Source organism: Gopherus flavomarginatus, chromosome 25 (assembly GCF_025201925.1).
Source record: "Gopherus flavomarginatus isolate rGopFla2 chromosome 25, rGopFla2.mat.asm, whole genome shotgun sequence".
Classification (NCBI taxonomy): Eukaryota; Metazoa; Chordata; order Testudines; family Testudinidae; genus Gopherus; species Gopherus flavomarginatus.
The window spans coordinates 9,610,786-9,632,200 of NC_066641.1; the positions used below are offsets into that span (position 1 = coordinate 9,610,786).

Sequence of the window (21,415 nt, forward strand, 5' to 3'; positions counted from 1 at the left end):
TGATTTAGTTGGGGATTGGTCCTGCTTTGAGCAGGGGGTTGGACTAGATACCTCCTGAGGTCCCTTCCAACTCTGATAGTCTATGATTCTATAAACAGAGTTGATTTCATTTTTCTGAAATGGGACTCGACTTTCAAATTTTTGAGAAACCTTAATTTTTTTGTTGTTATTTTTCTGTGTCACCACTGCACCTAGGAACCCGAGTTATGAACCATTCTGCTGGACATTGTACAAACACAGAACAAAAAGAGGGGCCCTGTCCCACAGAGCGCACAATCTACATATAGGGCAAGAGACAACAGATGGCTACAGACGGAAAGTGCGGTGCCAGGAAACAACGCAAGAAAGTTGGTCAGCAAGAGCGGCAGCGGTCACAGCATACCAGCAGCCTAAACGCGGTCACGTTTTTTGGAGGCATCATGGAACTGGAGAGTTGTCAGGAGGGTTTGGAAGGAAGACAATCAGTTTCACAGAGATTCCTGGGGAGCACCTCCCAAGCCTGTCGGACAGCTTGGCAGAAAGCACAAAGGTGCTTGTTTGAAATTTTAACAAGAGACTGGGCTCACGGGCTGATCACTGGTGAGACCAGTAACTTTTCCGCCCCTTGCTTAATAGAAAGGGCCAGGGAGAGGAAAAAAGACAAGTGCTCAAGATCAGAATGATCTTCCTAGGCTCAGGAGTTATGTTTGAACCAACCCGTGCAATGAGATTATTCAAATTACTTGATAAATATCTGTCCCTTGTCAGATGTCATCTTCTACGAGCAATAGGCCAGACAAGTGTCCTGCAAGAATTTTGCTCCTTGATTTTCTTTCCATGAGAGCTGCAATGAGTTACTGGTCAGAAATCTAACCTGCTAGTCGAGTAGCCCCTTTAGGATACCTCCGCAAACCCGCACACGCTAAGCGCCTCTGTTGGGTCATTAGACCCAAGGTTGTGAAACTCTGTGGTGGACTCGGTGAGCCAGCAAAAGAAAGAGAATATTCCCAGTTGAGCACGTGTAACCGGGGAACCAGAGCCATGGGGTGGCTGAAGGGAGCGATTTGGGGGTGGGAAAAAGAAAGAGGAGGTTGCGGGAGTTACCACTGAGAAAGAAATCTGTAAAAATATAGAGAGTCACTGGGACCAGTTCCTCGGAGATTCACAGGTGCAGAGAAGATGATGTCTAGGAAACACATGCTGAGGAGTTCAGGACATGCAAGATCAACAAAGGTGTGAAGATTCTGGCTCAAATCTTGTTGCAGTCACAACCTTGGGGTATCTCAGAGAATCATACACTTGTGTTTGTGTGCGCAGGAGAGACAGACAGACACACACAATTCTATTTGCCCAAGCCCGTAGTTATTTTTGAGAGGCAAGCACAATAGCATTAATTTTTTTCATCAATTAGCTTGGTAAAGGATAGGCAAGTGGCATCTGTGCTTGGATTGGTGATAACCAATCTGTGGCTACAGAGAATCACACCTAGCGGTAGATATAATACAGCTCTGGGTATGTCTCCATTAGAAATGGAGTTCTTCCATTCCTGCAGTAAATCCGTCTGCCCGGAGAGATGGTAGCTAGGTCAATGGAGCAAATCTTCCTTCAATCTAGCCCTGTCTATAGCAGGGCTTAGGTCACCTTAATTAGGTTTCTCAGGGGTGTGAACTTTTCACAATGCTGAGCGACACAGCTGAGTCAACCTAACTTTCTAGGGTAAACTGACCCTCAGATTTTCCAAAGGGATGGAGAGGTTCAGGTATCCAAATCACATCGTCCTTTAGGTCCCCTTGGAAAATCGCAGCCTAAATTATTCCCTTTTTTTCTTACCCATTCCAAAGGTGAATTCATAAGGAAAGGCACCCTCTGGTGGCTAGAAGACAAAGAATGATCTGAGTTCTAGTCCCAGCTCTGCTAGGCAGTCACGTCACTTGACTTAGTTTCCCCTATCTGTAAAATGGGGATAAAAATATTTTCTTATCTCACAGATGGTTGCCAGACTAAATTCATTAGCGTTTGTAAAGCAGGTGAGGATCCTGGGATGAAAGGTGCAATATTAATATCAATGTATCTCATCAGAATTGCCACCCCAGACCCGTGGTCCATCTAACTCAGTGTCTGACTATGGTCCATACCAGATAATCCAAAAGTGCAAGAAATCCCATGACTCCTTGAACAGGAAAATTTATCCTGCACTTGCCCAGAAAGGAACTCTATCTATTAATCTTGCATACAGTTACTGCCAAAGTCAATATATCAAGTATCTGTGGACAGGGCCAGTTTAACAGTAAGTAATAGGAGGTTAGATAAATAGGTTTTATATGTGTCCATTTTGCATTATTGGCCAATTCTAATTTGCTGGCAACCTGCCACATATTGAAAGGCTCTTTCTGCTGTTCTCCACGGGCCGACGCCAGGAACTGCAGCCCCAGCTCAGCTACCACCACCAATATCCTAACCCCACAACTGAGATGGGGTTCAGCACACTACAGTAAGGAGCAAAAGTCACTACCATCTAATGGCTGTTCAGGGGCCCACATGAAATAAGTTGGTAGGTCTCCACCTGGCCACCAATAACCACTACAGATCTGCCACCTCAACTGGTACTAACTGGGTCCCCTTGGTGGCAATATTAGCTCAGAGATCAAGGACAAAATGGACTCTATTAATGGACTACTAAATTCACCCTATCATCCATATGCACCATCTACTGTAGTATTTAGCACCACATTTCCTTCAAGGGCGGACTGATACGTAATGAAAATAGCTCCAAGATTCACAAGCTGGATTACTAGAAATTAAAACTCCAGGACTTTGGAAAAGGCAAAACAATTCTAGACTCTTGATACCTTTTGAGGTTCTCTTGATCCACATGTACGTTGGGAGAGGGATGAAAGATGGAGCAGAACGTTTACGAAAGCTGTGAGAGCGGAAACGTTTATTTCTGAAGGCTGTTCTATGTATGAAATTGCACCAGCTTAAATACAGCTGTGGTTTTACTGTAATTTAGTGAAACAGGTACGATTTTGTACGTGTCTACTCTTAAACCTCACTTAGATCAGTTCAGCTTGCAGAGGTAAATTCGCAGGTGCAAGTTAAACCCATATAACCAGTTTTAAATCAACATAAGAGTGTCCACACGGGGTTTTGCACCACTTTAACTGCATTGTTTTTTCAACCAATTTAAGTTAAACTAGCGTAATGATTGCATGTAGCCAAGCCCCGGGAGACACGGTGAAATTGGAAAGGGAATCAATGAGACTACTGAGAAGCCAGAAATTACAACATGGGTTGTGCTGTCTCCTGATGCCTTTCCCAAGATTCAGGCTCGAATTGTTGGAACTGTGTGTGTGTTTATCAGCCATGAAAGTGTGAGCCAAAACCTGGGGACTGACTCCATACCATGTCTCCAAGAGGTATCTATTTTAACCTGAGCTAGTTGAATATTAAGCTAGGTATTTTCCACCAAAAATTTCAAATGGAATGAACATTTTTCATTTCATTTGAAATTTTTCATTCCCTCCATCCCACCTTTTCTCCTTGCCCTTCCCCCCCCTTCACTGGAAAAGAGGTGGGAAGTGAAAAGGAGATGGGGGAGGAGGAGGCAAGATAAAAATTTTCAAATGAACGGAAAAATTTGCATTTCATTTGAAAATATTAGGGGGAAATATATTGCATTTTTAAACCAGCTCTGGTGAAATGAACACAGACCAAAAAAATCTCAAAACCATCAAACACCTCCCTCTTCCCCCCCAAAACACCCCAAAAACAAAAAAAATCCATGTTCTTTTTTTCATTTGAAAACACGACAAATTTCAACCAAAACTAAAATCTTCCACAAATGTTTTCATTTTGGTCAAAAAGTCATTCACATAAAAAATGATTCAATTAAAAACTAAACCAGCTTTAATTTTAAGTTATATAAAGGCACTAATGATTTCAGAAGCATACCACCATTTCCACCACCCCTCTCAAAAAACAAAACAAAAAAAACCCCACAACCTCGCTTCCTTCCTAACAGCAACAAAAAAGCTCTATTCAACATAAAATTCCCCAGCCATTTCAAAGGAGACTATTCCCTCCTGTGAGACAGGAAAAACAGCCACTGGAGGGGAAGGAGTGGTGTCAGGGAAGCAGTTTAGGATTTGTTTAAAAAGACACCATACTGCTGAGTTTAGTTTGAGGACCACAGACAGGGGTTTCATCAACATGGAGGGACAACCCTAGCCCAGCTGGGCCCTTTAAGAACCACAGGGAAAGGGTTGCTGGGAAATTGAGTCCCTCCTGATAGCCATATTGTAGTCCCAAGCTGTGGCAAAGCATGCTGGGAAACAAGGAGGCATATATATACTCTACCTTTCTGCAGCTGGAGACAAACTTGTAAGGAGACAGGTTATGAAAGTGGTCTTACCTGGATGCAATGGGCAAACAGAACCAGTCTCTTTTTTTAACTTGCAAAGAAGATCAGAGTTGGAAGGGACCTCAGGAAATCATCTAGTCCAACCTCCAGGACCAATCCCCACACAGATTTTTTCCCCAGATCCCTAAATGACCCCCTCAAGGATTGAACTCACAAGCCTGAGTTTAGCAGGCCAATGCTCAAACCACTGAGCGATCCCTCCCCTCCTAAAGCAAGCATCTGTGACGAGTGTCTGATCCAACTTTCTGAGACATTTTGGACAGGATTTTCTGGAGGTTGGGTAAACAGACACTTATCACAGATGCTTGCTTTAAAAAGCATAAATATTATGCAATTTAAAATAAAGCCCTGAATCGGTGATTATTTGTTTGTTTGCTTGTTATGCACTGATATGGGATTTTTTGTCTGGCATGTCACAAGGTCTCTGTGCACTCAGAGGTGCGACACAAATATTAACTACACTTTTCTTTGATGGCTGAAGTGGGAAACTTGGCATTGCAAATCCTCCTTGTGGATTATTGAATTGCTTATTCTGAAGGGGAAAATAACTAGTTATAAGTAGAATTGGGCAATTATTTAAAAAAAAAGTCAAAATCTCCCCCCTCAAAAAAAAACAAAACCCAAACAAAAAACCAAGAAAAGTATGTTGACGATTTTCATGATTTTTCTGAGCCATTTTTGGACCAGCTCTAGTCTGAGCATGCTCAGTAGGCATCTACTAAGATTTATGAGAATCTAATGTAGCCCCACGCAGTCTGTGACATCACTACACATTCTTCTGGTCTGCCCAGACCAAGAGGCTCTGGCAGGGGCTGGTTTTGCTGTTGGGACAATTAAATATTTACCCCCCCGGGTACGAACCTTAAGTGCTTTAACATCAGGGAGGTGAGATCATCATAGGAATGGGAGCAGAGGGGGAAGTTGCTAGTCTTGCAATAGATGCTGCAACTTGGTTTGCATGGATGCAGTAGCTGACATTACTTCGATTGTAAACTCTTTGAGGCACAAACCATCTGTTGTTCTGCATTTGTACAGCACCAAGCACAGTGTGGTCCTAGTCTGTGACTGGGGTTCTTAGGCACCACAGCAGTACAAATAATTAATTATTTAATAAGAAGTAATTCAACAAATTTCAGGATTGGAGCTTTGGCGCGTAGCCTCTCCTTGGCGCTACTGTAAAATATTCTATAAATCTGACATATATTCAGTTTATAGCCTCTTCTTTTGGGAACAGGCAGCCACCACGATACAAACTAACGATGCGTGTATGGATTACAGACGTTTTCCCCCTAAACCTTCCCCTCCTTGCTATTTGTGGTTTAGCCCCCAGCTGTCATAACTAGTGCAGACCAGCTGCTGACGCGCTAGGCGCTGCATTGGCTAAACTGGCTTGTAATCGGGCTAAATGACACAGTGGTTAAAATGTCCCCCAGTCTCTTGTAGTCTTGCACTGGAGATGAACAAGTGCTGGAAGCCATTATAAAAAAGCAGTTAAAAAAAATCTATAGTATAGACGAGGCCCAGGAAAATCATTTCCATTCATCCAGCAGCAAAGATGGCACTTTTGCCACACTCCCTGCCTGTTCACCTTAATAAGGTGAAAAGGCACGTGCCTAAGGAGGGTCTGGGAAATGTTGACACTAAAATACAGGCAGCATTTTTTTTTAATTGCAAAGTTAGGCAAATCCTGCACAAATTGTCTGAATATTTGCTCCGATTTTTAAATTCATTCCCTTCAGCTGTGCTCGTTGTCCTCCTCGTCTTTCCTGTCTGCTTTCCGTGAACATTCACGTGATCACATTTTGTTGGCATGGACGTTTGCAGAAAGGAGATTTCAAAGTTACATCCGCAAGTATTCAGGAAAACCCAATGTAAAAGTCTCACCTGCCTGCACACTCATCTTGGCCAGGGGGCAGAAACAGTACCATGTGGCTTATTTGACCCATAAAGGATAACCAAAGAGAACTGTCTGATCAATCCATTGCATAAAAACATACATGCAAATTCACTACTCTCAAATAAGCATTTAATGAAAGGAAATCATTAACTATTCGTGTCTGCGCCACAAGCAAGGAGAGAGGCTACATTTGTCAGATACATTTCTTGAGTTACTTGTTCGGTTGCAATGAAATGCTCAACAATGGTCTTCACATTAGGTATTACATCCAGGCTGAGATTCAGCAAGGTGTTTAAGCTGAGTGGTGGTGGGGGGCAAACTTTTTGGCCTGAGGGCCACATCGGGGAATAGAAATTGTAGGGAGGGCCATGAACGCTCACAAAATTGGGGTTGGGGTGTGGGAAGGGGTGAGGGCTCTGGCTGGGGGTGCAGGCTCTGGGGACAAAGCATTTGGGGTGTAGGAGGGTGCTCCATGCTAGAATCAAGGGGTTTGGAGAGGAGGAGGAGGATCAGGGATGGGGTAGGGGGTTCGGGCATGGGGAGAGGATCAGGGGTGCAGGCTGTGAGCGGCACTTACCTCATGCGGCTCCCAGAAGCGGCAGCATGTCCCTTCTTTGGCTCCTATGTGGAGGCGTGGCCAGGTGGCTCTACATGCTGCCCCATCTGCAGGCACCGCTCCTGCAGCTCCCACTGGACCACTGAAGGGGGCCATTGGAGCACATAGGAGCTGGAGGGGGCCATGCCGGGCTTCTGAGAGCCAAGTGGTGCGGCCCCCGACACTGCACCCCAGCTGGAGTAGGGCAAGCCCCACACCCCGCTCTGCAGTGGAAGCTCACGGGCCAGCTTAAAACAGCTCTGGCCCGCGGCACGTAGTTTGCCCACCTCAGTTTAAGCACATGCCTCATTTTAACTTGTGAGTAGCCCTGTTAACTTCAGCTGGAGCAATCACATGCTTAAAATGAGGCCACATCTGTTCTAGGAGCCAGTATATTCTATACTTCACCAGTATAGCTACACTGGCATATCGCACTGGTAAAGAGCTCCGTAATGTGATTGCTTTTATACTGGCAAAGCTGACTTTTACCAATTTAACTTATCCCACCACCGTGACAGAAACAAGCTATAACCCTAAAAGCACAGGTTTGCTGGTAGAACTATCTACTCAAGGGGCTTTTGCTGGTACAGCTATGGTCAGGGATCCCATCCCTGTCCACCCCTCCCCAACATAGCTATGCTGGGGCAGATGTCTGGAGCACAGACGTGGCCTGAAGCATGTGCTTAAATACCTTCCTGAATCAGGCCCTGAGTCACTAGAGGTCAGAAAATGCAAGCAGCAGGTCCAACAGCAGAGCTCATTGAGCCTCAGTGCGCACCCCAGGATGTGGAGGCAGAGAGAGAGAGGTGTACGTAAGTATTACTGCTGTAAAACGTGCATTACAAAAAAAAAATTACATAGGGCCCGATTCTGCACTCACTTGCTCCAGTGTAAATCAAAGCTACGTCCGCCCTGAAATCAACAGCATTCCACTGAGGTAATATCAGAATTGGGGCCCCATCACTGCTGCACTGGCTTTCGCATTTGCTGACATCTTGTGCCTCAGCATGTAACTTTAACTGCATGAAAATGAGGGCTTGGTTTATTTAAAGATTGGTTTTTACAGTTAATGTAGCCAAAGGACCTGATCTTGGAGCCTTTAGTCATGCAAGTGGGCATTTTGCCTCATTACGGAACTTCTGCCTCCACGGATCTTCTCTGGCACATGTGACTTAAGTCGGATTATCATTCACTTCCCCCCACCCACCCAAACCTGATATGAAATAACTCGGTACCCAAAAAAACTTCATCTCAAAGGAGTTTTTATCCTCTGATTTTCCAAAAAGTCTGACAAACTCTTAGCAACAGCAAGAGCAATTGAACTGGAAGTCTTGAGACACAATTCCAGAAAAACCAATTGTATTAACCATTTAAAACATTGATTTGGCTCTGATAAAGTATGTAGCCTTTTAAACAGCTTGACCAAGAAGACTCTAAGAGCACACCCCACACTAAGAGATCACCTCGTGGAGCCGGAAAAACATCTGGCATTAGGTGGCCAGGGGGGTGGGGGAAGAGTTTTAGGGAATGGATGCAGACAGGAAAACTTGTCTTGGAACGGAAAATAAGATGCTGTGTACAAGTGCTATGTACGCTGCCTGGTTTTTAAGCACACATGTAAAGGAATGAGCCTGCTTTACACGAGCTGTAGACACGCACTTGGCTTGATGCATAAGCTACTTCACTTGCTCCTCTCCAGGTCTGAAAACAGCTTGTTATTCATTTTAGACCTTCCTGGTTTTAGAAAGCTTTGCTCTAAAGGTGGGAGGGGGGCGCAAATGCTCCACCCCCTTCTCCAGACCCTGTGAAAGCCCTCTCCAGTAGGTGCCTCATGAAGATGAGGGAAGAGTCCTTATTCAATCCCCACCCCCCACACATGTGTATCTAAAGGAATGCAGCCTGGAGGGGTATTAATTCAAGTCTCCGGTGTCAGTGTTGCCCCCTTCATGATGGGAGAAAGGGGGCATCTGTTTTAAAAGAAAGCAAGAGGCAGAATGGAGGAGCTAACCCTCCCTGGGACTAGTAGGGAGGGTCTGTGGCCACGGATCTTGTGCATCCACAGGGTTGGCAGGCTAAATTCCCTCACTCTTCCACAGCATCCCAAGATCATCACAACAGTGGAGCTGGGAAGACTTCAAAGGAACTCTCCAAGCCTTTTCAATGCCTCCTGGGGAGGCTCTCTGGGCCATGGAGGGCAAGATTTTCTTGAGCGCTCAGCACCCTGGGTGCTGAACATTTTTGAAAAGGTGGTTTCCAGTTAGATGCTTAAATGGGAGGTAAAAAATCTAGCCCTGATTCTTAACAAAAATTGGCTCTCAATCATCATTTTCTTGTCTACCTTGAGGTCTATTAATGGAGCTCATAACCATAGGATCTATGCAACTGACTTTATAAAATGAAATACAGCAGGCTCCTCTTCAGAGCAAACCCCTTCTTTTTTTTTGTGTGTTGCTCTACAAAAAACCCACCCCAGTGTCTGACTTTTTTTAATCACCTTCACGTGTGTTGATGGGAACCCTACAGCAGCCAGAAAAGCGTGAAATTTCAGCTCCAACCATGTCATGGCTCACCAGTGTCACTTACAATAAAATAAATGACCCATTTCCTGCAGGACCAGGAGCACTCTTGGGAGGGTTGGGGTTTGGTTTGGTTTGGTTTTTCGGAGACAAGCTTGGACTCCCCCTCTTGAGCTGCCCTTTTTGAAAGGAGGCAGAGCATGAATTAAGGATGCGCCGCTAGCTGAACCGGTCCACCAGCAGCATGGCTGCTTCTCGCTGCCCTCATCTCGGGATTAGCGCTAGCAAATGGGAAAATTATAAATACCTGTGCCTGCTACCCATCTCCGCTGCCGTAGTCCTATCTGTGCCCCTCCCCCACCTCTTCACTAGGCTCCGTCAAGAAGCTCAATAAAATGTCTTCCACTGTTCAGATATTACTGCCAGGCCTGTTGGGGAAACCCCCCAGGGGCGGGGGGCTGGAAAGAAAGCTGGAAAGGGGGCAATTCAGGGCAACTGCAAAAGCAGGAGCAGCAGAGGCTACAGGCACAAATAAGAACTAGGGGTAGAAATGTCAAAAGCACCTAAGTGACTTAGGAGTCTAAGACTCATTTTTCAAAAGGGATAAACACTTAAGAGCCTAAATCCCATAGACTCAACGAGACTTGGGCGCCTAAGTGACTTGGGCACTCAGGGTAAGTTTTTCAAACGTGCTTAACTCCCACTGAGAGTCGGGGACCCAGCTTCTCTTTGTGCCTTTGAAAATCCCCCCCTCACACACAATAAACTGAGAAAGTGCCCCATTGTTTGAGACACTTTAAAACTAGGCTGGACAAAGCCCTAGCAAACAGACTATAGGGAACAATTCTGCATTGCCCCCTGTGGGGAGGTGGGGGAAGGGGGATGGACTAAATGAGCCTACCAGGGGCCCTAAGCAGCCTGGCCCCAATCCAAAGCACAGCAAGTAAGTGCTTAGCTTGAAGCAAACGAACAGTCCAATTAAGTCAATGGAACTAGTCACTGCTTAAACACGTGCTTTGCTGGATGCAAACCAGAATACTGCGAGCCTTATCTATCCCTGGCCTTCTCTATGCAAGAAAACTGCCCGTTTAATTTAGGCTGCATCTACATTTAAACCACTCCAGCAGCACAGCTGCAACATAAGAATTATTCCGTTGACCTAAAAACAACAACGAGGAGTCGGTTGTTTAGACTTAAAGACAAACAGATTTATCTTCAGAAGTGGATTTTTTACCCACGAAAGCTTTTACCCAAATAAATCTGTTAGTCTTTAAGGTGCCACCAGACTCCTCGTTGTTTTTGTGGATACAGACTAACACGGCTACTCCCTGATCTGTTGACCTAGAGATGTCTACACCACGGCTTAGGTTGGCTGAATTACATTGTATGGGCCATGAAATTTGTCACAGCCCTGAGCAATGTAGGTAAGCCAACCAAACTTTGTAGTGTAGCCATGTATAGCCACCTAAGAGTAGCATATAGTAGTTGATCTTCAACTGATTAGGAATTGGTCTAAACTGAACTGCATTAAGCCAGTTTTCAATCAAATCAGAGTCTGCACTGGTTTTAACTAAATCACTTTAAAGTAACACTTTACATTAACTTTCTCACGTAAGCAAGCCCTCAAATTTCACATGGACACCATCACCAGGAAACTGTAGAGGAGAGTCTGTTTGGCTAGAAAAGTTTTTAGATGTTTTCCATTCTTTCACCCCTATAAATATCCAGTTTCAAAGCTTGGACTGATAGAAATTGGAAGAATTCTGCTGAAAAGTGAATGAGGGTCAACTAGTTATGCTAAAAGTCTATCGCAGCTGATCATCTTATCAATGAATATAACACATGGTGAGTTCTCTCTCTTCCAGGTCTTCTCTAGCTGAACTCTTATTCTAAGGCATTTCAGAAATACTTTCCAGCAACATTCAGTCTGTTAATGAGGGGTACACGCCTCATGCAGCCTGCATCACTGCAGCTACACTTTGGAACTTGTAGAGTAGAACAAGCAGCTATAATTAAATCCTAAAAATGTTTTCCTAGTTGGATTCCCAAGAGACCTGGACACTTCTGGGGATAACAAGAACACCCTGAATTGTAGCAAGAATGAAAAAACCCAAGTTTGGATTTTATATAAACCCTCAAACTTCAGGGCATCATCCAACCTCTGACTGATACAATGAGGAAGAAACTTTCCCTAAACAGACTAGTCCATAACTGCCTTCTGCAAGGTTTCCTACAACATCTCCAGAAACAGCTCGCCCTAACTGCTGCTGGAGACAAGACTCTGGATTAGATGAACCCCTGGTCTTATCTAGTATGGCAAATCCTATATTCCTCTTCTGCCTTTTTATTTTAAACATTTTGCATGTTTAGTAACTTTTTTTAAAGTATCAGCATTCCTTTCTGGAAGACCCTCCCTGTTCATTCACAGTTTTCAAACCAAAAGCAGGTAGAATAAGAATTCAGAAGAACAAGTGGGCTCATGGACAAGACTGACAGAACATTGACAACAGGGGCAGAATTTTCAAACGTGTCTAAGGGCTGGTCTACACTAGACAATTAGGTTGGTATAATTACATTGCCCAGAGTGTAGAAAATGCACCCCAGTCCCTGTGCAGACAATGGGTAGGTGGATGGAAGAATTCGAGCTAGCTACTGCCTCTCGGGGAGAGGTATTACCTACGCGAGGGGGAGAAACCTTCCATTGGCACAGGTAGCATCTACACTGAAGCACTGAGTGGTTTAAGTGTAGACAAGTCCTAAGTGACTTAGGAGCTCATGTCTCAGTTTCAGAAGTGACTTATGAGTCTTGGACTTAGGTATCCAAGTGTCTAAGTCACTTTGGAAAATGAGATGTGAGCTCCTAAGTCACTCAGAGCTGGTCAACACTACGGGGTGTGTGTGTGTAATCGATCTAAGTTATGCAACTTCAGCTACGTGAATAATGTAGCTAAAGTCAATGTACTTAGATCTACTTACCACGGTGTCTTCTCGGTGAAGTGGAATACCAGAGTCGACACTAGAGCGATTGTCGGTCAATTTATCGAGTCTATATTAGACACGATAAATTGACCCCCGCTGGATCGATCACTACCAGTCAATCTGGCCGGTAGTGTAGACAAGCCCTTGACCCTTTTGAAAACATTACCCCATCTAAATAAGAAAACAACGTATTAATGACTTTCTGGGTAGGTTTTGTTTTGTGTTTTGTTGGGTTGTTTTGTTTGTTTTTCAGGAAATCATGTGCAGTAGAGCTTAAGCTTTTCCGATCACTGTTAAAGTCTTCATCATCCCAATTCATCTGCCCTCCTCTCTTCTGTAAGAGAAACATGTTGAAGAATCCCTTGGTATTCACAAAACAGTTTTACACGCATCATTTCTTCATCATCAACATTGTTTTCACATTTTCTTGTTTGCAAAAGCAACATCTCTCTAAGAAACCCTCAAGTTGCCACAAAATGGGCAGGGTGAGGGAGGACAGGGTGTTTAAAAAAACAATGGCATCATTAATGGAAACTGAAAACCTTTTACACTGACACTGAGTGAGGTACCTTCCATTCATTAAGTCAGCAAAACCTGTAAATTACTACTAGAGGTAGAAGGGGACTCTTTCTGTTTCTTCATCCTGGAATTTCAAACACTGGACTAGCTCAATCTTATTTTTCAACAGCCTCTCCTGCTTTCTGAACTTTCCTAGGTCCTAGTGGCACATTCTGGAAAACATTAACATTTCTATATCTGGGGGGAGGAAGGGGACGGATGCCTTCTTAAGTGTCTAAATTCTTAAAGCTGTTAACTTTTTTAAGGAGAAAAAAACACAGTTTTTATTTTCAAAAAAAAACAGTTTTAATCTAAAAGGCAAAAGTATAATCAATCTCTATTGGAGAAACCGATTCAGAAAGGGCATCTACAGGTCTTCATTTTTCATTGGTCCAAAAGCTGAGGCTAGAAAGTTTGCAATTAAGTTGCAACTTCTGGTAGACACTTGCCAGTTATAGTTCTTACTGGGAAATAAGGGGTGAGCCAATTGCTTCAAACTGTAAATTGTTAAGATTATCTTTTATTTTCAGCTATAGTAAAATTGTGCACATCTCAAGTGATCAAAACTTTAAACCTAATTTTTCAAATTTACTCCAGAAGAACATGGAACTTACAAATTATTTCTATCCTTCATGGTTGGAAGTCACCAACAGTGTTCATTTACTACAGCTACTGAGAGTGTATTAATCAGTATTAATAATCACTGATTTAAATGTACTAAGTCCAAAGAGAACCTATTAAGATAACCAAAAAGAAGATCTTAAATCAAAGCTTAGAATATTAAAATGGAAGTTTTTTCCCTTATCTCAGGCATTTAAACTTTCAGAAACTGCTCTAAACAAGAATGATGCTAACTTCTCTGGAAAGGCAGAACCTTTAAAAAGTTAACAACCTCTGATTTGCAGGAGGTAAATAACTTCAAGAATGGATTATAAATTTAATTTGTCTCAACATTCAAGAAAGTTTTCCTGAATTAAAAAATAAAGAACTACCTAGATTTTCTATGAACTTTTTGTAGAACCAAGAAATCAGAAGCTAGTAAGATGCAATTTTTGTCAACTAATACTTTAAAAGAAAAAGGTGCCACTTGCTGTTTAAACAAAGTTTTAAAATATTTCATTATGAACACACTCATTGTGGGATTATGCATGTTCAAAATTATATTTCTACACAAGTATTAACTTGAAACAAAGACTAGGGGGAAAACATAATACAACCCCCCCTCAAGCAAACTTGTTAAATTATATCCAGAGTAATATAGCAGACAATTAAATATCTGCTTGTAATTAATAAATTTCCTTCTTCTGTTTGGGGACACAAACTTTTCTGACTGTATCTGTTCTTTGCTTAAAAATAACCTGTGCAAATCCTTTTAGTTTTAAGTGTATTTTTATCAGCCATATTCACTATTTCCCCCAAATTACTAAGATTCATTCTCTCTGGGCTACTCACTTCCACATTCCTCATATTTGGAATGTTTGCTTGATGGATTCACTTCTTTCATTCTTTCTTCCCCCCCCCCCCACCCTTTATTCATTCATTCTTTTTCTCAAATCTATCCACTTAAGTCTTTTCAGTTTCAGACAGATCTACCCCCCTAAAACATTTCTTAATCTTACAGGAGTTTGGGGGTAAAATCTCATTTATTGAAGGGATCATTTCTTCAGTAAGCCTTTCAACACATACACAATTTTTCAGGTTTTTTGTGTTTTCTTTTTAAACCATAATTCCTAATTTTGCCAACTCCTCCTCAGTAAAGTCACAAAATAGCAATGAGAGAAACTTTAACCTAAGCAAGTTTAATAAAACTTTCAGTTTTATAATATTAATCTCCACACAATGACAGTGTATCTTTTGCATCAGAGTGATTTCTTTCTTTTTAACCTAATATTTTAAAGTATTTTTTTAAAATGGTTTCCTATCAGCATTAACAAAATGAATGTGTTTCTCTTATATTTTGGGGCCAGAAATACACACCAACAATTCTCTTGTGTACTGTTAGTTTATTCTGCATATTTTAATTCATATTTATATTAGTGAGAAATAAGAAGAGAAGAAACATTTTAAAGAAGAAAGAAAACCCTCATGAAAGATGAATTCACTATATGACGTTTAATCAAATACATTCATTTCCAAAAACATCCTTATTATTATCCCATTATTTTTAATTTCTAATCAAACAGATCCAATCCATAAATCAACTTTTATTTTTTAAATTCTCAGAAAAGTAAATGAGTGAATGTAACTTTATTTTTTTTTTAAATTTCTGTTCTTAACAACCTTGTCAGGTTTTATTTCTTTTTATTGTTAAGAAATCACAGTAAGAACATCTGATCGAATCTTTGCCTATCCTACTTAACTAATTCCTGTTCTGTACGTCTTTAGACTGGAAAATCCAAACTCAAAACAACCAGAAGAACAAACTCACATAGAAACACCCCCTCTAACATAATATCACTCTGTATTTAAAAAAGAGAAAAAATGTGGTATACCACCTAGTAGAGATTATATTTGCCTAACAACTTCCAAGTTTACTAACATTTTTTGAAAAAACAGAACTACAAGCCTGTCTTAGAAAATTGAGACAAAGTTACTTTATCAATCCATAGTTAAGTGATAGAAGAATGTATCCAACTTCACCACCACCACAATATTTGAAGTTAAGCACTTTAAGGAGAACATCAACATCAAAAATGGCTTCTGTAGCTTTAAATAAAGCAGACAGTGTGTGTATTTACATATACACACATATATATGTGTGTGTTCACACAATCACCACACCATTGCATATAGATTCTATATGTAATTAATTTTCTCTCGCTTGTTTCTCACTAAAATTTGCTAACTAACCTTAGGTCTGATTCCTCTTATTATAAACTTTAAGCCACAATTTGTTTGAATTACATTGTGTTTACATTTAAGAATAGCTGCTCTTTGACATTACTAATAAAATCCAAAAAGGGTTAGGAGAAAGCGAACTAAGCAATATCTAGAAATCTACTGTGTTCCACACAACCTATTGAGTATAGCTGTTGTTTGATATTGTTAAGAAAGTCTGAAAAGGGCTGGGAGAAAGTGAACTAAGAGAGAGCTTGACGTCTACTGTGTTCCACACAACCTATTGATTTTCTAGCAGTGCTAAGAAAAAAAAAATCAGACTTTTTTTTTCGATTTTATAATGTTACCTTTCATACTGTCATTGCCTTTCCAATAACATTTCATTCAATCGAAATTTACACCACAACCAAGTCTTTGAACACTGTAATAAGCAATATTAATCACCAATGCATAAATTGGGGGCTTACTGCTAAAATATTTTATATTAAATGATTAGATCGGTTTTGAGGTTTGAGCTAAACCTACTGACCCATAGAGCACCCTGCTTTCAGCCCTGCAGTCTCTGGGATTCAATGGACATATTGGTGTGTAATTTTAAAAGGCCAACAAATGGGGGAAAAAAAGAAGCTGGGAAAGCAAAAATTAAGGCTTATCCTTTGCTAGTAAGCCAGATTCCACAAGAGTCTTCAGATATACTTTTTCAGTCATGAAAAAGCTAAAACAATCTTTTAAGAAGCCACCTCCCTCCTGCTCTGTTGTTGAAGTAACTGCCTGGTCACGTGGATCAAGCATATTACAGATTCTGCTAGAATTCAACATAGACTATTTGTATTTGCGGCCAACTCGCCTGCTTCCTGTGGGATAGGGGAAATGTATCTTTTCTAGAAAATATTTATTCTCCTTTATGTGGCATCTGCCCTAAACTGCAAAATATCTGCTGGTAACCAGAATAAATTATCAGCCCAAGGTGAGCACCCAACAACAAAAGGCCAAGAACATGGAGAAGACTGTAGACTTCTGAAAAACAATCTAGTGTCAGAAATTATACTTGTAAAGGAGGGAGACACATTTTCATGGTTAAAGTAAAGATAAAGGAAATGTAATAATTACAACTCAGTGAGAGTTCATCTCTACAAGAAGCTGGGTCAATTTCCTTAATTTAAACTACACCTTAGCATAAAATGTGAAAACAAGCTCCATTTGTTTTTTAAATCCAATTTAACTTTTTTCAAATATTAGGTGAGAAATTTTAAAAATATGTGTAAAAGGTATTTCAAAGTGAACAAGACAGCAGGGAGCCTTCAGCAAGATCTCAGCAATACTGTACACCAACTTGGCCAAACCACTATTTAGTATCTGTTCTTGTTTTTTTTAAAACTTACTTTCAAAGTAACTTAAACAAACAAAGACGAAATGTAAAAGTTGATCATCTGAATTGACTCATGACTACGTTTGGGCAGCTCTAAAACCCAATAATCCCCTCTTAAATTTAATTTTACATGCCCATAATTGTGATGATAAATCCCCCCTCCACCTTACCCCCCATTAGTTTAGCTATAATCTTCCAACAGGGAAAAATAAGAGGAATTAAAACTCTGTATTACCTTTGCTTTTTGGGTACTGAATGTTCAATCTCTAGCTGTTTTCCATGTAGCTCCACTTTCCCTAAAAACAAAATGTGTCTTTTTTTTAAATCTGAGCAGGGGTGGGAGGCAGAAGGGTTTGGGTAACATTCTTTGCCTCTAAACCTTTTTGGTTTAATTCCAATTTCAATGGGCCACACAGCACAAATCCATGTTCTGATTCCTCTACACTTTATTAAATACAAAACTGGTTTCAAGCTGGAGAGCATTGGGAGGGACTGGCCAGTGGCTCCTTGAACAATGCTGCTTAGGAATATTTGATTCCTTCGCTTACCCTGAGCTGTGTTTTGAACAGAGAAGTCTGCTTCAGAGAAAGACAAAAGGAATTATATGTTAAGATCCATTCTTTGCTGCTGCTGCTGCTTTTTGTGTGTGTAAGGATCTCAGGGGCAGAGTTTTTTCACACAAGGGCTGAAAAGAGAAAATGTTACTCAATAGAACGAAGGGATTTCTCCCTTCAAAATGGGGAGATCTGCCTTGCAACTAATTTATTTGCGGGGGGGGGGGGAGAAGGGTTAGAAAAGGAGGATTTGAGTATGGGAGATCCTGGCATCAGCAAAATATATATATATATTTTCTTCCCTAGTAGTTTCTCTCTGTGAGAACACAGCATGGCGACCTTCGCGCTACAACACATATGCCCCAGGAAACCCCACGTTCAAATCAAAATGGCTAAAGCCCCACGCCCCCCTCCCCTCCTGCAGATGGGACCCCCCGCCACACACACGGATTACGACCCCCACGCCTTGGGGGGAGCCAAGCTGGGGGCGGGGAAGGCGGCTGGGAACCCCGAATGGCCTGGTGCTGCTTGGAGGGAGGGGCTGGATGCAGGGGGACCCCTCCAGCCCGGACACGGGGTGCTCTGGCTAAGGTGGAAGGCAAGAGTGGGGGGAGCAGAGGGGAGAATCGGTCTCGCGCATCTTCCCAAGCTTGTCGGGGGTGGGGGGCATCGGGGAGCTCAGCTCCCCCACGCGCGACTTTGCTTGGGAATCCCCTGGTGCTGGCCCCGCGTGGCCTTCGTCGCACCCACAAGATTTGCTGGATTGGAGGGGTGGGGGGAAGGAGACTGTTCCGTGATTTTGGTTTCTTCAAGGCGATCCGTGTAAGGCCCTGGGAAATGCAATGGGATCCGGCCCACTGGCGAACCAGGAGGGCCATGGCTGAGTGGGTGCGTTCATCAGAGATGAACTGGGGGAGCCGTGAGAAAGAAGGGAAGGGGGTTAGAACAGCAGAGCCCCCGACCTTGGTATTATTTTGCAGGGACTAAGAGATTTGGTGCAAAACCAGAAAGGAAGAAAGGGGGGGGGAGGGGAAGGAAAGAGAGAGAGAGAGAGAGAATCTGCTTACCAGAAAAAGTTTCGATGGCTTTCATAGCCCATTGCTCATCAGGGCAGTCCACAAAGGCATAGCCCGATTTCACCAGAAATTGACCACTGAAGGAGATCTTGTGGTCATTGAAGACTTTCTCCAAATCGCCTGGAGTCACGTTTTCGTTTAGGTTTCCAATGTACAGCTTGTTCATGGTGGATCACAAGAGATGTGGATGGTCGGTGGGTGGGTGTTAAGACAGGGAAGGGGGGGGAGGGAGGGTTGATAGGGCTGGGGGGGGAACAACTTTTCTTTACGGATTCTTTAAAAACAAAGAAAACACCCCCACCCTTTACCAAAAAAAAAAAAAAGGAGAAAGTTCCCAATTCAAACTGGAGCACAACTGGGAAAGCGAGTTGTTGGGTGTTTGGTGGTGGTGGTGGTTGTTTTTTAGGATTTTCTTCTGGGCAGGGGCTGGGTGGGGAGGAGGTGGGATTCCTGGTGATTACAAGCTCAGCGGGGGAGTTGGTTGGTTCAACTGGGATGGCGGGCTGGGGAAAAGTGCGGCTGCTTTTCGGCCAGCCCCCCAACTCCTTTGAGTCGCACTCATGTGTCACAGGACGTTTGCTGAAGCTGCCTGGCACCGCCTCTAAATAAAATCGACCTGAAAAATGAGTGAAAATGTTTGCAAGAGGAAGCCACGTGGTGGGGCCGAAAGCCCAGCCCCTGCAGTGGGAGGGGCGGGCACAGCCAGGGGAGCCTGGCCCTTTATTTAAAATAAAATAATAATAAATAAATTTACTATTTTATTGACAATTGGCCAAGGGAGACTTTAGCTCTGGGGACATTGGCTTCATCTCAGCAAGCTGCCCTCCAGCTTCCCCCCACCCCCTCGGCCTCCTCTAAACATTAAGCCCACCCACCCCCAGCCTGCCTACCCTCCCCCCATGGCTTCCCAGGGCTTGAATGGGATTTGCCCGGTGTAAACTTCTTAATCAAAGAAGAGAGGTGGATTCCCTGGCGCCGTGGGGGAGGGGGGGCTTTGCACAGGGATGGCAAACAGCAGCTCCACCACACTCTGCAGGCAGTGTGGGCACAGTGTCGTGGGGAATGGGGACCAGAAAAATCCCTCGATCCGGAGAAAAGAGGTGCGGGGGGGGGGAGCTGATCTCATCTATGATGGCTCCCTAGGACGAGCAGGAAGATGTGTCCCTTTATTCTTTGAAATCTTCTGTCGAGGATCACTAAGCTTGCGGGGGGGGAGAGAAATCAAGCCATATGGGGGACCCTGGGGGGAATTCTCCAGGAACTCACCGCCCCCTCCGCACGAAGGACAGGCACAGAGCCCACGTTGCGGAGAGAAGGGTGAATGAATGAAGCCCTGGCTCCCCCCCCCCCCCCCCCGCAGCGATTTGTGCTTCTTTGCATGCTCCATGCGTTGAGAGCATCGTGGGGGGAGGGGAGACACACAGGGCCATGCACGTGGTCTTTTTTTTTCTCCTCCTTTCTTTCCTCCAAAGGGCGCATGTTTTGATCAGCCAAGAAGCGAGAGGGTCGAACCCCTCCAGGAGGGTAGCAACAGGGGGATGGGGGGGAATGGCTTGGGCTGAGAATGCCCTGGAAAATGTCACTCATCCCAGGCTAAGGGACGGGAGCTAATTCGTTCTCCCCCTCTCTGAACGGCTGGGGGTCTCTGAATTGCAACAGAATTGGACATCAGGCTCCCAATAAATAGACACACACACCCCCTGCGCCCCCCCCTTCCCGCTTTCCGGCTTGCCCTAGTCTCAGCCTTTCTTCTGTGCAGACTTTTAGGAGCGGTTTAAAATAGCAACAGCCGAAATCATTCCTCCCACCCCCAAAAAAGAGAGGCGGGGGTGTGAAGAGAGCTCAAGAGTTCATTCCTTCCCCAGGCGCTGAGGTTGGATTTCATGAATGGAGTGGAAGCCGGTGTGTAGTAGCTGATCGCTGTGAAAACAACCACCCCCTCCCCCTTAAGCATCCGTACAAAATGCTTCCGCTTCACACCCACCCCCTCGTGGCAAACGTCACGTGTGTGTCCCCCCCCTTGCGGGGGCTCCCACGCGCGTTCCGATGCTGAGTGGGGAAGGTTCTTGGCAGCTGCCTCCTGGGAGTGGAGTTCCCTTCATTGTCTGGGGGAGGAGGGGGGAAGGCTAAAGAGTCCATGATCTTGTAAGTTAAGTCACCAAGATGGGGGTCGAGCTCTTTGAGTTCTACAATAGCCTGGGCTGAGGCCAGCCCCGTCAGTAAAACACCGGGAGAGGAAGGAAGCCGGGGAGAGGGAGAATTTACAATCTCCTTCCAGCTTCCCAAGGAAAAAGAGGTGCCGCCTCAGAAGAGGCGCCAGTTAGCCCCAAAAAAGGCAACTCGCTGTTGGCCAGTCCCTTTGCTGGCTGGGATCTTTCTTCTAAACGTGCCACCCCTCGGTGCAAAAACCCCGATGCGGAGCGGAGTGGGTGGCTTGCGTTTGCAGAGAGGGAGGCGTGTGCGTCTCGCATCTTTGGAATCCGCCAGCTAAGTGGCGTGGATGAGTGTTTCTAACCGGGTGGCATAAACCGATTCCTTTGCAACCGTGGGGATAACCGCTCCAGCTGCAGGTTGTTCGTGTTTCCAGTGTGCTGGGCAGAAGCGGCTCATTCCTGGCTACCAGTGGTGGTGCTG

The 21,415-nt window shown here is 43.8% G+C and overlaps 1 protein-coding gene across 1 annotated transcript in view; it reads right to left on the reverse strand.

Moving 5' to 3' along the window:
• IGF2BP1 (insulin like growth factor 2 mRNA binding protein 1) overlaps positions 1-18,947 on the reverse strand; it is a 58,704-nt gene extending 39,757 nt beyond the window's left edge. The window contains exons 1-2 of the mRNA XM_050935183.1: positions 18,773-18,947; positions 17,387-17,447 (exon numbers count right to left, since the gene is read on the reverse strand). Of these exons, the coding sequence (XP_050791140.1) occupies positions 17,387-17,447; positions 18,773-18,947 (236 nt within the window). The remainder of the gene's footprint in view (positions 1-17,386; positions 17,448-18,772) is intronic.
• Between the last annotated feature and the right edge of the window lie 2,468 nt (positions 18,948-21,415).